Below are 14,778 nucleotides of genomic sequence, written 5' to 3'. Positions count from 1 at the left end.
AAATTGGGTGCAATCTAATATAAACCATGGTTTTATAGTGTTCTGAAATATGATTAATTTTGCTATTTGGAATTCCTTAATGGTGGGAAGCAACAAGACACTGGTCACCTTTGAACGTGATATGACACAAAAGAAAGAAAGAGAAATGAAGTCAGAGTAGCGGTTGTGCTTCATTTGTAGATAGCACCTCAGCTTCCATAATATAAGGAACAATAATGATTGAACTGAGGATAAATCTTATGGCAATGCCTTTATAAAAGGATGGGTGTGAGAAAAGAGAAAAATTTGGAAATGTGTTTCTGGTATTAAGAAACAATGAAAACTGGAAGTTATTACAGGATATTGTTAATATAAACTATTGATAGGAATAGCTATCCATGTGTTTGATATGATGTAGAGAAATGTGGTATATATGTTTGTTTGCCTAGAAGGTTTTCTCTGTGTGTTTTATGGGGGGGGGGATATTCTGTGTCCTCTTTGACTGTCAAAGGTCATGGCCTTATATTGTTTTTAGGTCAAAAGCCTGTCTGGCATTAGCAGCTTAGTGGGAGGTAAGAGAGAGTCGATCACCTTGAGAATTTATTATATAGGGCCTGGGTTAGGTAAATTTATTCTAATTGGTCTAGGTGGCTGCCAGTTAGGAAAAGAGTTGAGATTTGACAGGGAGAGATGGTACAGTAACTCTGACTGCCATCATCATTACTTAGAGCAGTGGTTCCCAATTAGGGGTCCAGGAACCCCTGGGGGTCCATGGAACACATCCAGGGAGTCCATGGCCCCATCCCTTGCTCCCCCCCCAGCTAAATTTTTGTCATTTTTGCATGGTAAAATCACAAATTTTATGGTCTGTTTTAGCGCTGTGCGGTTTTTCAATATATTGGCCAAAATTGGTTTTGAAAGCATACCTCAATAACAATTTTGACCCAGCAATACGCAACCATATATCACTCCTAATGTGAAGGAAAGCAGGGCAGCCGATTGCAAGGTGCTGCCTTCCGCTCATGCTGACGGAGAGCAGGGCAGCTGATCGCCCTCACATCAAGGCACTGAGGCGGAGCAGCTTTTCTCAGTCAGCAGGAAAGCAGCCACAGTAGATGTGCATCTTCGCTGGCTGCTCCACTGACAGCGACTTCATGCACATCCCCTCCCACTCAAACCACGAGGTGGAGGTGACTCCGCTTCCTCAACTCCCCTCAAGCAGCCAATCTCCACAGCTGAGCCTTCCCTCATTGTCACGCCTTGAATGATCTCCATGACTGTTCCTTCCCTCATCCCCATGCCTGATTTCTAATTTCAGACATTGTGATAGATCAGAATATTGTGATGTTCAGCTGTTGATATATCACAACGTTGAAAACCAGATATTGCTCAGCCCTAATGTGCTTTTAGTATACCTAAAATAGGGGTTACCCCACATTTTGTTCTAAAAATTGCTTTGCAGAGGTAACTACCATAGACTTATCAAAATTTTCAAAAGTAGAGGGTCCGTGGCTTGGCTTTTGAAAAGTAGGGGGTCCTCAGTAATTAACTAATTGGGAAACACTGACTTGGAGTAAAAAAACAACACCACATATTTTTACATGTCTGTTGCTATCAATGCAACTTATGAAAAAAATAATCCTGAGAATCTTGAGTTAAGAGAAGTCTATCTGACACTGAGAGCAAAATATTCAAGATAATGTTATTGTTAAATAATGAATTTCATCTGCTCAAAATCATGGTGCTCTGAGTGCAGTCTTTCTCTCGCTTGTGGGCACACACACCCTCTTGCTGCTATTATAATTTTAAGCAGACTTACAAATCCTCTGGGAAGAGATTTACCCAGCTTTCTACTCTAAATTGTTTTTTTCCTCATTAATAATCTTGCAGTGCTAAAAGCAAGACAAAAGAAATTATTTCCCTCAAGTACTGCCTCTGAAATCAATTCAGCATCTGCCAATCAGGAGACAGACCAAAAGAAGTTGTTTCCAAAGCTAGTGCTATGCCGCTAGATACCCAATTAAGAAATTCCTTACCATTTGCTGGTGGTATGTATGGCTGACACATGGTACAGTCAAAGCCACTGTCAGCCGTGCTTTCAACTTCCTCGTCTGTGTTTAAGTTTTGACAGATTGTGTGCATCCATCTGGAAGTTAAATTAAAAAGGAGAAAATGAAACGTATACCATTTTATGCCAAAACACCATTCAGACTCTCTTTAGATTGAAAGAAGCACAGAACACGTCTAGTGCTTTAAAAGTTTCCCTGTAAAGAGGCAATGATATGAAGACCCCAGAGGAAGTCTGCTTTAGTCCCAGAAGATAGTTGTTAAAATCGTCAGATAAGACAGGGGTACTTTGGGTAGATGGTTTGTCCACCCAAGGTAGCAGTGTTCACTCTGTGCTAGATGGAATTATACTCTCCCCAAGCAACAGGCTGCACTTTGGGAGTGATCTTTGCAATACAGAAGCAACTTGCACCTCTAAATGTTGCATCAGAGGCCTGGCTTGAATGTCGTATTACATCACAGTTAAAAACAAACTGTGAACAAACATCGTGCTGGTGCATGCTGCCCAACATTTCTCACTCTCTGTTCCACCCCAGTTCCTACTGCTGCCGTGCTGCAATGTAACAAGCCAGGCTTGTGGTTTTCCTCAAGCAAACCATGAGCAGTAAGCCAAGAACAAACCTTGATTGCCATCCATAGTTTGTTTGGACAAAAACAAATCATGAGCCTGGGTTCAGACATTATGATGAACCAGACTATGGCTTGTTTCCAAGAATATTTAATCACTGGACATCAGTGAGTTGCATGTCCACATTCAAATATACTTGGTTTTAAACTATAGTATAATGTGATGTATGAACCAACTCAAGAGTGCCATTTATCAACTCAGGATGAAGAGATAACTTTCTTTAAAAAACAACAACATGGTGGTTTTCTTCTTTCTGATATTAGCTACAGCTTTTTCTTTGAAAGAGGCTCTCTCTTATTGCAAAGCGACTCTGATAAGGGAGAGAAAGTAAATTCCATATGATAAATTAAAACAATCTTCAATCAACGTTACACTATGAGCAAATTATTGACGTATGAAAATATATAATTCACTGTGTAGCAGAAACTCTGACCTGTCACACTGTCTGCATTGCAGAATAAGCTCTTCTTCTCTGTAATTGCAACAGCAGACTGGGCAGCTAGATAAACTTGCACAGGGAGCACACTGTGTGTAATTATTTTGCCATTCACATCTAAGACCAGGAGATGTAGCACCACAATGTCTGCACCAAACACACCTGTAAAACACAAAACATATTTCTTAACATGGGCTCATGGCAGGATTCACTGCTTCACTTTATTAAAATACTTATTTTCACCTTAAAATTGTATTATCTTTAAATTACAGCAAAATGTAATTTTCCAAATCAGCCTTGCCATATTATACTAATTAAAAGAAAATATAGTCAGATTAAAAGAAAACATTAAAAGCGGCGGCGGCGGGGGGGGGGGGGGACGAAGTTACACATACCATTTGCATTTCCACCCTCCTTTAGGAACTGTCTGCAATGGCGGATCTAGGCAGTAAGTGTGATAGCTGATATCACAATCATCGCAAAGGAGCAGTCTTCCTGGATCTGTAGCCTTCCCACAGGCTTCACACACAGTGCATTCCAGACACCTCCAACCTTTGTGGAGCACCACTTTTGTTATCTGCATAGTGGAAAACAGCAGGTAATTATTTATGGAAGCCATACAACCTCAGCTGATTTACAGGCTTATATTCTCAATAAATTTGCTTCTATCATTTGGAAATAGTATTTTTTTAATGTTTATGCTCTCCTTTTTGTTTTAGAGGGAAGTCCTCATTTTTTTAGAAGTCAAAAATATCCTTGCATTCAATAGCAATGTACATTGTGCTCTCCAAGATTATGGATGAAAATTTGTTTTAGATTTTTTAAAAAATAAAATGTCCCAAGTATAAGGATTTAACGTACTCTCAGTTATTGCAAATATCAAAATCAAGATTCACATTTACTGAAATTAAAAGACAACATAGTTCCAAAATCTGGAGAAATACAGTTTGCTCTTGATTTACAAATCTATTTGGCATCTCCTCCCCATTATGGCATTTAAACAAAAGTACAATAGTGCCAAATGTTACTTTCCTAATCTTAAATATGGCTATAGTTTAGAAACATACATCGAAACTTGAAACAAAGAAGTTTTTCGAAAAGGTCCATCACGGTACCTGACAGAAGCAAGGCACAATGTTCCAAACCTCTGAATCAGTCTTTACCACCATATGTCACAGTGCAAAAGCCAGTTTACATATCACTCTGTTGCAAAGTGATCATGTGAATACCAACCTCACATTGCTTATTTAGAACCCTAGAGATTCTCTCCCACTAGCATAGATGGTTGGGGAAATATGAAGTGTTCATGCTCTGTGAAAAGAGCGAGTGTGCTCCAGTTATGCCATACACGCTCAAAAGGAGCAATTCCTTGCAAGAGGTAAGAAGTTGGTACTGGCTAGATAGTTCTTTCTTAGACAGTTGAATCTTCCATCTTTCTTGGTGAGGTGGGGAGAAAACAAAAGAGAGCTGCTCCTGACATGCTAAGTATGAGAGGGCTGGAACTGTCTCCTTCACAAGAGTACAGGAAAAGTCAAGGGGCAGGCAAACACTGGTAAGGAAAGGTGTTTGTAGGTTCAGGATTTTAAGCAATCAAATCAGTGTTGGTTTTGCTGTGATCATTAAGAGTGCAATGTGTGAACCAGCTCTACCACTCCTGAATGTTTTCTTTTTTTTCATTCACTAGTGTAAGACAACACAATGGTGTAAGACATATGTAAATAAAAGGAGACAGGCTTGGAAATAGTTATCCGATTCCCTTCAGAATCAGGGTTTGAAATGCATTTTAAACTTTGCTTCAAAACATGCTTAAGTCACATTTTCTGTTGGAGTAATCAACCTAAATTTTCTTCAAAGCAATTCATGAGGATTAAAATGGCTACTTTTATGGAGTGTTCAAAAGTTTACCCCCTCTACTACACTAATCATTTTGTGAAAACAAAAAGCTGTCTAGAGTGTGTTATAGCTTCAGTACAACCCTTTCATAAAAGTGCAGGTGATTTAATACATTAAAAGAATATTCCCTTTTTAAATAACTGCACTTAAAAGACGATTCATTGTTTATATGCTGAAGCAAATAGCTTATTATCTGTGCATGTCTTCCCATAACTATCCAAATTTAACTTTTTGCACATTCTCTCCTAGCTTAATGAATGTAAGAAATTAACTACTTCAGTTTCTTAAAATTCTGATAGCCAACAGACAAAGTGAATTAACCGAATCTTACTGCGGTCATAAATGAAAATGAACTATATTTTTTTAGGAAACCAGCCTTAAACAAAACAAAATGCACTATATTGCTTCATATCTTAATTCTTAGGTTATATCTAGCTCAATACTGAGCTGTTATCTCAATACTTTCTTTTAACCATCTGTAAGATAAACGGTGCTATTTATAGCTGAAAAATTACAGAAAGGTTAACTTCTCTTGCATTTATAAAATGTCATTTAATTAACGTGCTTTGTCAGCTGCATACAAATAATGGTCACATTTCCAGAGGAATATTTTACAAGCTAAAACACTCCTTAATAATGTAAAAACTGGAATCAATGCGGTGTATGCAGGGACAATATGCTGACAATAATTTCAAAGTGCTCACCTTAATACTGACACAGTATGGATGGTAACACTGACCACACTGAGAGCAGGCAAGCAAACGTCCTTCTGCACCTTGGCCAAAACTCCCACAAACTACACACATATCCTAGAATATCAAAGAAACATTTTCAGGTAAACAACTAGTACTAGGTAATTAAAACATGGAAGAAATATACACCTTTAATCTGTTTTTAGCAAACTTTGTTCTCTTTCAAAATTTCAGGTGTATACAGTCTCCTCATTATTATCAATACCCTATGTATATAGGAAAAATCAGTAATACTAGTAAAGCTACCTTGAGCATTTTTGTAAGGACAAGTAGTTAAAGTCTTAAAACAATTTTAAAAATCTACAAGAATTTCTAAAATATATTAGAAGCTCACTGCAAATGTCCAAAGAGAGATGGACCAAAAATATCAGCTCAGCTTTAGATCTAACTCACCTCTAGCTTTAAAGACCACTAGAATTGTGGCCAGAAGCTACATAGCAGCCAGTGTAATAACAAGTGATGAAGCAATGCTATTACCTGCCCTCAAAACTTAAGAGGACAGTAGCCACACAATGCAATAACTGCAGCCTCCCAACAAACGGTATTCTGTTTTCTCTACTACAGTAGCCCATATACAGAATAGTTAATCCCTAAATTTAACAAAACACTAACAGGCATATTACTTGTTTTATGGTCCACCAAGTAATAAGTTATAAATTATCTAGATTAAACACCTATAGATAAATTAACTATCGTCAAATGTATTGCTAGGAAGAGGTTGGATGTCACCAGAAGTGGACAGCTAGAATAAACAATACCATTAAATATTGCCTACACTTTTCATCTGAGGCTTAGAAATTAGGAAATAACCAATGACATTAGAAAATAATAAAATATGAATATTGCAACCTGATGCAAAGTAAACTTGTCACTGCTAGAAAACAGAACAACAGTATTGTGCATTGAGTTTTCTTCCTCGTCTTTGTTAGATGAAATGTCCATATCTGTGACCTACAAATAAAAGAAAACAAAAACTTAAGTTTTCTGGCAGTAAAAGCAGATCATTGTGAGCAGAGACACGAATCAAGACTTCTGCCTGCTCAAATAATATGCTAGAGATTCTTACCCCTGGAGAAAGAAAAGATCCAATTCCATTTTTAAGTTTTGATCTCCCCCGTCCACCTCTTCCAGAAAGGCCTGCACCACGTGGTCTCCGCTTTCCAGGAAACCCTGAGCCACGACCCTATTTAAAGCAAATTAAAACATTTGGATGGAACTAAGCAATGCTTCATAGAAATGTTCCTTATAACACAGACTTTGTAAGAATACAACAGGATTTTGTATTTTGCAACACAGCAGTATTTTTCACATGAGCATGTCCCACAGCAGGGACTGCAGATATGAACAGATCTTGATACACAGCATATAGTGAGGGTTGCAGCCTATGAACCTTTGTCAAGTTTCTTATTATGAATTTTGATCCAGGTGGGGTTTTTGATTTAGTGGGAGTCATTTGCTAGCAGAAGAGGAGGAGAGGAAGTTTTTGCTACCCAATAATCTGTCCTGAAAGGTCACCTGGCAAATAATGTTTCCTTTCTCTCTGATTAGCAGGCACCAACTAGATTCCACTCTATGCTTATATCCTGCATTGGCTTAAGAGTAGCTTCCCATCAATCTCATCAAAGGCATGCCTAACACTACACGCTATTCACAAGGTATGTAAAAGACATCGATGACTTGAGAAAATGGGGAGGGGGAGTAAAAGTATTGCTTGCTAAGAGAAAATTCACAACAATGTTCACTCTAGCTCCACAGATAGTCCTAGAAGGATGTTATCAACTGAAAGTACCAACACACCATTAATTTACATCATTTATAAAATTTGTAAATGATACAGGAAGAAAGGACATGTTTTCATGAAACTTAATATTAAATTAATAGCACAATTACTGATACAAACATATCAATCAAACGTGGGCATGCTGAAAATGAGAATACAAATGAACAATTCTAAGTCTCATGAGAAGAAAAGTTCTTTTCAGCTTGTTCAGGTCTTAGGCTGGTTACTCTAGATACAGAGTTCATCTCTTCTAATAATGTATACAACTAAATGTTATTTTGATACAGGAAGCACAACAAAAAGCAGCAGCACCTAGTAAACAAGAGGTAATACAATAACCTTCACAAAAATACTGCAAAAATAAAAATATTGATTTTATCTGTACTGTATCTATATTATGCTGATAATCTTTCAGGGCACATTTAGTAATTCAGCTTTTGAGATTTAAAAAATTCTTAGTTAGGCTAGATTCTGGTGAAGAATTCTGGAAAATTCAGAACCTTGCATACTATTTTGTGATATTTTGGTTGACCTAATAAAGGTACTGTCCTAATATGGATTTTTGACTTTGTGGAGCCGCACAGCTACCTTTACTTTTTATGTTAGTAACAAGCTGCCATAAAACTCTTTGTCTGGAAATAATAATCTGCAGCCCTTTGTGTGAGACCTTCTGGAGGAGGAGCAGAGAAAACTAGTTTTACAGCAACCTCTAAAGTATGCACTGGCCACTGAAGGTTTCAGACACCATATACATTGGTCTCCCATCTATGTTTTATTTTAGACTCCATTCAGATGATAGCAGTAACTCATAACATACAACATGGCCCAGTTACAGTGTACAGAATACACCCTATAGGCGTTAAGCACCGCATACAGCTGAATTAGAAATTGACTCAATATTCATTCTGCATGCACTGAGAGAGAATGTAGGGATTTTTAAAAAGCAAGTTATACAGCTGTTTAAAAACTGGGTTTAAGTAGCATATTAATTTAGCTATGCTTCAGAAGAGTTTTCATTAGTATCTTTTTATAATGGAGAACAGCAGAGAGATAGCAAAGGATAACAAGAATATAAATACAAATTAATTACCACTTTGATGCTCCATATGGCACTGCCAGGTAGCGGTCTGGACTTAAAAGTTTCCCGACCTTCTGAAATGTCTGGGGACCAGGAAGGTGGGCTCACTGTATTATGGCTACTCCAAGCCCCCTAGGATATGTCAGGTGAGAAAATAGATGTATAAAACTCAGCCAAATAAAATAAAAATAAAGAACGCAAATAAAAAGTTCTGAAAGCAAAGCACATGCAGGCACACAAATACTTGGTTTAACAAACACATGGACTTACTGGGATAAATTTCAGCCTAGCACTCACATTTATACAGGATGAGCATCAGACTTCAAGTGTGAATAAAATGTTGATTAAATAATAAATATAAAAGAGAAGCACTGCCGGAAAACAAAAGATTGCTTGGCATGAGGAAGAGATGAAGTGTGACTGTGACTCAGTTATAACTTTTATTACTACAATACTAAACCAAGATACACCCATTTGGGATCATGGCTATATTTTTACGGCAATATTATTTCTGTATTTCAGTCTGCATCTTGGAGAAGGCAACTGACTTGGGCTATGTTGTGTGACTGTTAAAATAAAATTTTAAAAATTACAAACCAGAAAAGCTAAGAAGCATAGCAGACAAAAATGGATTAAAATAAAAGGTATAATATGAAAATGAAAAATAAACGAACAGTTAAAATATCCATGAGCTGAAGCTATACCACCCAAGCACTATTAAAAAAACCAACTGAAATTCTTATATCAAATAAAATTAGCAAGCAATCATGTCTATAAGTGCCTAATATATTGTATTCTGTAGAGTCCAAAAATGGATACAATCCCTAGATGGAGACTGGGGATCAGACGTCATCTGTAAGGATCCCAGAACTGCATTTGCAATACTCTCCACCCCCAATCCTTGCTAATCTTTATTTCACTTTTGCTATGCATCTACAGTAAGTGTAACAGGTGGCTGTTTCTTTGAACAGTATCAGTAATGCTCTCAGTTTCCACACACAAAAATATTTAGGAATAGGGTTCCTCAAATTTCAGGATTGGAGACACTGTGGCCCTCCAATTGTGACTGAACTGCAAGTTCTATCATCCCGTGCTGGCTAGTACTGATGGAGTCCCACAATGTCTCTGGAGGATAACAGCTTCCTCTTCCCTCTCATAACTGGAAGAAGTCTCTAAACTTTAGGTACCCTCAGAAATACAGTTGTTTTATCAAACTGACACTTGTACAACAAAATATTTTAGGCTACTCTAGTGCTAAGAAGTCCTGTAGCACTAAATAATAAAAGTACTAAAATATGATTCTATGAAATTTCATCCTAAATATACTAAACATAAGAATATTTCTACATTTGTGTGTGTAGCTAGCTTCTTGAAGGTGTCAGCTGATACACTAGTGTTATATAAACAGACAAAATAGCAAAATATGGTTTGTCAAGAATCAGGAAATAATGAAAGCAATTAGCACATGTGAGTGAGTTCATCATCAGAAGATTAATTCGTTAACTACCCAAATCATAATCTGGCGCCATGTCTAAATAAGACCATTATCTTCAAAAGAGATTCTCAAAAACAGGAAGAACACTCAGGCTTTTGATTAATGTCCATGAAAGCACAACTCAGGAGAAAGCTCATTTACTTAAAACAAAAATAAAACAAAAAGTAGCAATTGGTGTACACTCTGAAACAAACTGCCATTTCCTTAGAATTGATATAGATTAATAAAGAAACACACAGCATCAACAACATAGATCAAAAGTTTAAGAAAAAAGTTAATAACAACTACACTGCCCAGTGGAAAGTCCATTCCTACTTGCCTATAATGAACAAGAACAAAGCCAAGGTGGGGCACAGCCAGCAAGTAGCAGGAAGAGGCAGCAGTTCAACAGCAAGCAAGTTCCAGTCTGATATTACAGATGTGTCCTACCTCTATTTTTTCTGGTTGATCATGCAGGAGTGGATTATCTATTATTAACTGTGCTATCAGGGAGTGTGACCCTGATGGAAACCAACTCCTGCACAACTCTAACCAATCAGAATGAAGAAGAAGCAGAACACACCAATAATATCCACCACTGGAAACTCCAGGGTCCTGCTAGAACTATAAAATTATGTGTCTTTGTAGTAGTGCAGTTTCCTTTTTCAAAAGGCTCCTGAGCAGCCCCATTAAAACAAAAAACTAAGCTGCATTTATCCAGTGAGCCTTTGCATGCATACTGGTCAGTGTCGGTAGTGGTAATTATTTTTATTGAGACTTAAGGCACGCTGGCTGGTAAATGTGCATAATATTGCTTTGCCACAACTGCCTTCAAAATGGCAGCATGTTTGCTTTCTCTCTATCTAAACCCCCAACATTCTCTTAAATGAAAGCTACAAGTTAAACCTAGTGTGGTCAGAATTTATATAATTATGTCCCTACATCAACCTCTGTGGTAAATCATCAGAACTTCCCATGGTCTGTGTTAGGATATTTATGTAAACTGAAATAGTATTCATGTAATTCCTCAAATATCTTAGGCAGCATGCCATATTTTCTGGAACTAAGCATGCATGGGACAAATCAAAATTGTGTTTAAAGATGCAGGAAGGTTGCAGAGGAGGCGAATACATCTTGAATTTCTTCTGTGGCTCCCAACATTTTTAAACAGGCAGTGTCCACTCAGCAGCAGCCTTTCTGTAATGGATCATGTGTCCATGGCAGCCATTTTATGATGGTGCCCACAACATCTTCTCAAATCTCAGGTGTATTTATGGAAAGTTTCGGACTTCTGGAACATAGGTGGTAAGAAGAGGCACTCTCACAGTACATTTATTTAGGCAGAGCAGGAAGTGCCGCGAGTCACTGATACACTTTTACCAACTTCTTTATAGCTAAGTTGCATGGCCAACATAAGCTTTGAAAAGCAGACCAGTGCTCCTGGATCTCTTCATTTCCTAACATTGTCATCTTTCTTGAAGAGAATTTCTTATTCTGCCAGCTACCTGTCTACAAAAGCATTAAGGCCTGCACAAGTATACCATCCAAATGCCATCCAAATTAGTGGAGGTAAGTACTCCCATTACTTACCTTTTTGCAGTCAGGGAATGATTTAAACAGGCAAGATTTAAAAACGCAAATACAAGAGACCCATTTCCCCACAAACTAATTCCTAATTAGTAGTATGAAAGCTAATTGTCCTTTGCCAGATGAAATACACAAAATCCTATATATGTCTAGCACATGATTTAGGGGCAAGGATAACAAAAGAGTAAAAATACAACTTTAAAGGTTACATACTAGCACCAATATAGTAACCAGAGAAATGAAAACAAAAGACTGAACTGATAGCATTCAAAAGCATAAGATATTGGCTTATAACACAATTTGTTTCTAATGGCTTGCCTAGAATGGGTGTTTACCTTCCAAGTGCTAACCTGTCACCTCCCCCAATAATTGAGGAAAGAAGGAAGCAGGTTTCATACATTAGGTATGCTACATTTTATCTGAATTGCACCCAAAATCTATTCTTGACAGCTAGATAAGAGGCAATTTTGAGATACAAATGCTTAAAGTTTTACATACTGCTCAATCAAGTGGGTCTTATTTTGCTTCTTCATTTCCCAAAAGCAAAACTGTTTACCTATATAATTGGTCTTTTTCTAGATTACAGTTTCTATTGATTCTCATGCGGTTGGTTCTCAGACTCTCAATTAAAAGACTAGGCAATTAATACATTATACCAGGCATGTCCAACTTCCAAGAGACTGCGACCTCAAAAGTTGTTGAGATTTTTTGGGAGAGCCAAAAAATGGATCTGCTCTGAGTAAAACTTAGAATGCTGCCCTTCAATGCATGCCCAGTTGCTGGACTCTACATTAACATATACTGTTAATTTTCTTTCAGAGACCTTAACAACTTGTCCACCTAGACATATATTTCTCTTCTGAGCCCCTGCCCATTTTTTCTAGTGCTGCCACTGCGTGTCAGGGGACTAGAAGTCCTCCCCCAATCAGTCCCTTACATGCCTCCTTTTTGCCTTTTCCACCATTAGAGCATCAGTAAAGCCAGAGGTGCGACGGCAGTCCACCTTCCTTGCTAAGGAAGAGTCTGAGGGCAGATCTTCCAGTGAACATAGGATTGGACCCATAACTATACAGTTGTACCTTGGAAGTAGAACGGAATCCGTTCCAGAAGTCCGTTTGACATCCAAACCGTTCAGCTCCCAATGCGTGGCTTCTGATTGGCTGCAGGAGCATCCTGCAGCCAATCGGAAGCCATGCTGGACTTTCGGCTTCTGAAAACTGGAACAATCACTTCCGGGTTTCGATCACTTGGGAGCCGAAAGGTTTGAGTTAAAAGGCGTTCAGCTTCTGAGGTTCCACTATATATGCATTATTGTTAAAGAGAGGTTGCAAAGAAAATATAAAATGGATTATAATTTAGTAGAAGTCAGTGAAACCCATTGCTGTACCAAAAATTGTGTGGGCTAAAGCAGACGTGGCTAATTATGTATTCAGTATTAAGCACAGCATGAACATTAAATAAATTGTGATAAAATAAAAACATTAATTATTTTACTCTTCGGGGGGGTGGAACCTGTCTAAATGAAAAACAACTTTCACAGGAAAATCCATTTGTTTTTTAAGGTTCCTGCACCTAGGAATAATTTATAATAATTAGAAATCTAAATCAGCCATTTTATCAGGACATTTTATTCTCTTTTTACCAATTAATATTATTTCATTTAGAATATATATGTAGACTAAGAATAGAGGGGGAAACTATAAAGAGGTTCATGAAATCAGCAGTGAAATAAATTATCTAAGTAATGTGTGGGTTCTAAAGAGAATTAAATGAGACTTGCACAGTAAATCTTTGAACAGCATTGTTTTTCACCACCTACAAGTAATAAATGTTTGGTCTGGACATCTGAACACTCTAGCTAAATTAGTAATATTGGAAAATATGCTTTACCCTGAATTAATTCCAGAATACAAACCTTTCAGAAAAACCACAGGAAACATAATTATTTCTTTTTCTTTCTTTCTGACAAAATCTGTACAAACATTTGCTCATGAAATCAGTTCTCCACAGTAAATTGTTGGTAAAGAAGTGTACTAAGAAGCTAACAACAGACTCTGTAGTCTCAGTTTCAGACAGGAAGGCAAAACAAATACCTCTCTTGGTGTCATAGCCAAAGTAATGATTCGGGTAAACAATACAACTAAAATGCTTTTTGTAACTGATTTCAGTAAAACATGCTCACCTGTCTTGACCTTGGTCTCCCAGGAGAAAACTTTCTTTTGGTGATAGCTGGTTTTCCCATTCCAATTTTTGGAGTGAGCGATACGTATGTTGTTGGAAGAGTTATAGAGGATTCTAGTGGTGACATCTGACTACGCATTGTGTCATGTGAAGAGCCTAACTCTAGTGAGGCTGCTGGTGAGGAAGATACACTGGACTTGTTCAATTCAACAGATGATGAAAATAAAGACTGTGTTTCAGCTGGTGACTTTAAAGATTTATCTTCCAATGGTGAACTGTCAGTTGCACAACTTTCATTTGCAGGAAGAGATGACGTTTCATAATTTTCAGGAGTGTCATCTCCTTCTGCAGCTTCTGACACCATCGTTGTTTCTACTTGCTCTTCCTTCTTACAGGAGCTGCTCTCGCTATTGACCAAATTGAAGGTTTCCGATATCTTTGCTACATCCTCAGGTATCTCTGGTGGAAGCTGAGATTCCTCTGTGGACATTTCAAATACTTCAGTGCTTTCCTGTGATTGTTTTGTTTCCTCAGTTTGCTTGTCTAAGACTTGCTGCATTGTATTTGAAATATTTTCTGCCATTTCCATCTTTTTATCAGCATGATTAAGATCAGATGCAGGAGTCTTTTTAGGAGATGTTTCTATTTCGCTTTTACCAAAATGGTCAGGAGCCTCTGTTTCCAGTTCACCATTATTTTCATTTAATGAGAAGCCTGAAATAAATAGAACATTTCATTTGAGTCTGAAATTAGAGTATCTCTAGTGTAAAGTGTCTTTTAAAAAATATGTGAACATTTGTGAAATATGTGAAAAATATGTGAACAGTTACAAGCGTGTGTGGCCTGTACTGCTAGTCCTACATCTTGAAATTCTGAAGATATTCTATTATCATTCTGTATCATATGATCTTGGGAAAGATTGA

General features: G+C 37.5%; 1 protein-coding gene across 7 annotated transcripts in view; it reads right to left on the bottom strand.

Annotated features, from left to right (window-relative positions):
- Positions 1-14,778, bottom strand: part of KMT2C (lysine methyltransferase 2C) — a 142,899-nt gene that overhangs the window by 52,795 nt on the left and 75,326 nt on the right. For 4 of the 7 annotated variants that reach the window (XM_083579034.1, XM_083579036.1, XM_083579037.1 and 1 more), the window contains exons 2-8: positions 13,857-14,569; positions 6,822-6,938; positions 6,605-6,706; positions 5,708-5,812; positions 3,506-3,687; positions 3,108-3,272; positions 2,016-2,125 (exon numbers count right to left, since the gene is read on the bottom strand). In XM_083579034.1, the coding sequence (XP_083435160.1) occupies positions 2,016-2,125; positions 3,108-3,272; positions 3,506-3,687; positions 5,708-5,812; positions 6,605-6,706; positions 6,822-6,938; positions 13,857-14,569 (1,494 nt within the window). Of the gene's footprint in view, positions 1-2,015; positions 2,126-3,107; positions 3,273-3,505; positions 3,688-5,707; positions 5,813-6,604; positions 6,707-6,821; positions 6,939-8,625; positions 8,746-13,856; positions 14,570-14,778 lie in introns of all 7 variants that reach the window. The other 3 variants (XM_083579031.1, XM_083579032.1, XM_083579033.1) reach the window with 1 other exon arrangement.

This window comes from Podarcis filfolensis (genome assembly GCF_964270895.1).
Source record: "Podarcis filfolensis genome assembly, chromosome: 12".
Taxonomy (NCBI): Eukaryota; Metazoa; Chordata; class Lepidosauria; order Squamata; family Lacertidae; genus Podarcis; species Podarcis filfolensis.
This window is presented reverse-complemented; position numbering and strand designations above follow the sequence as displayed.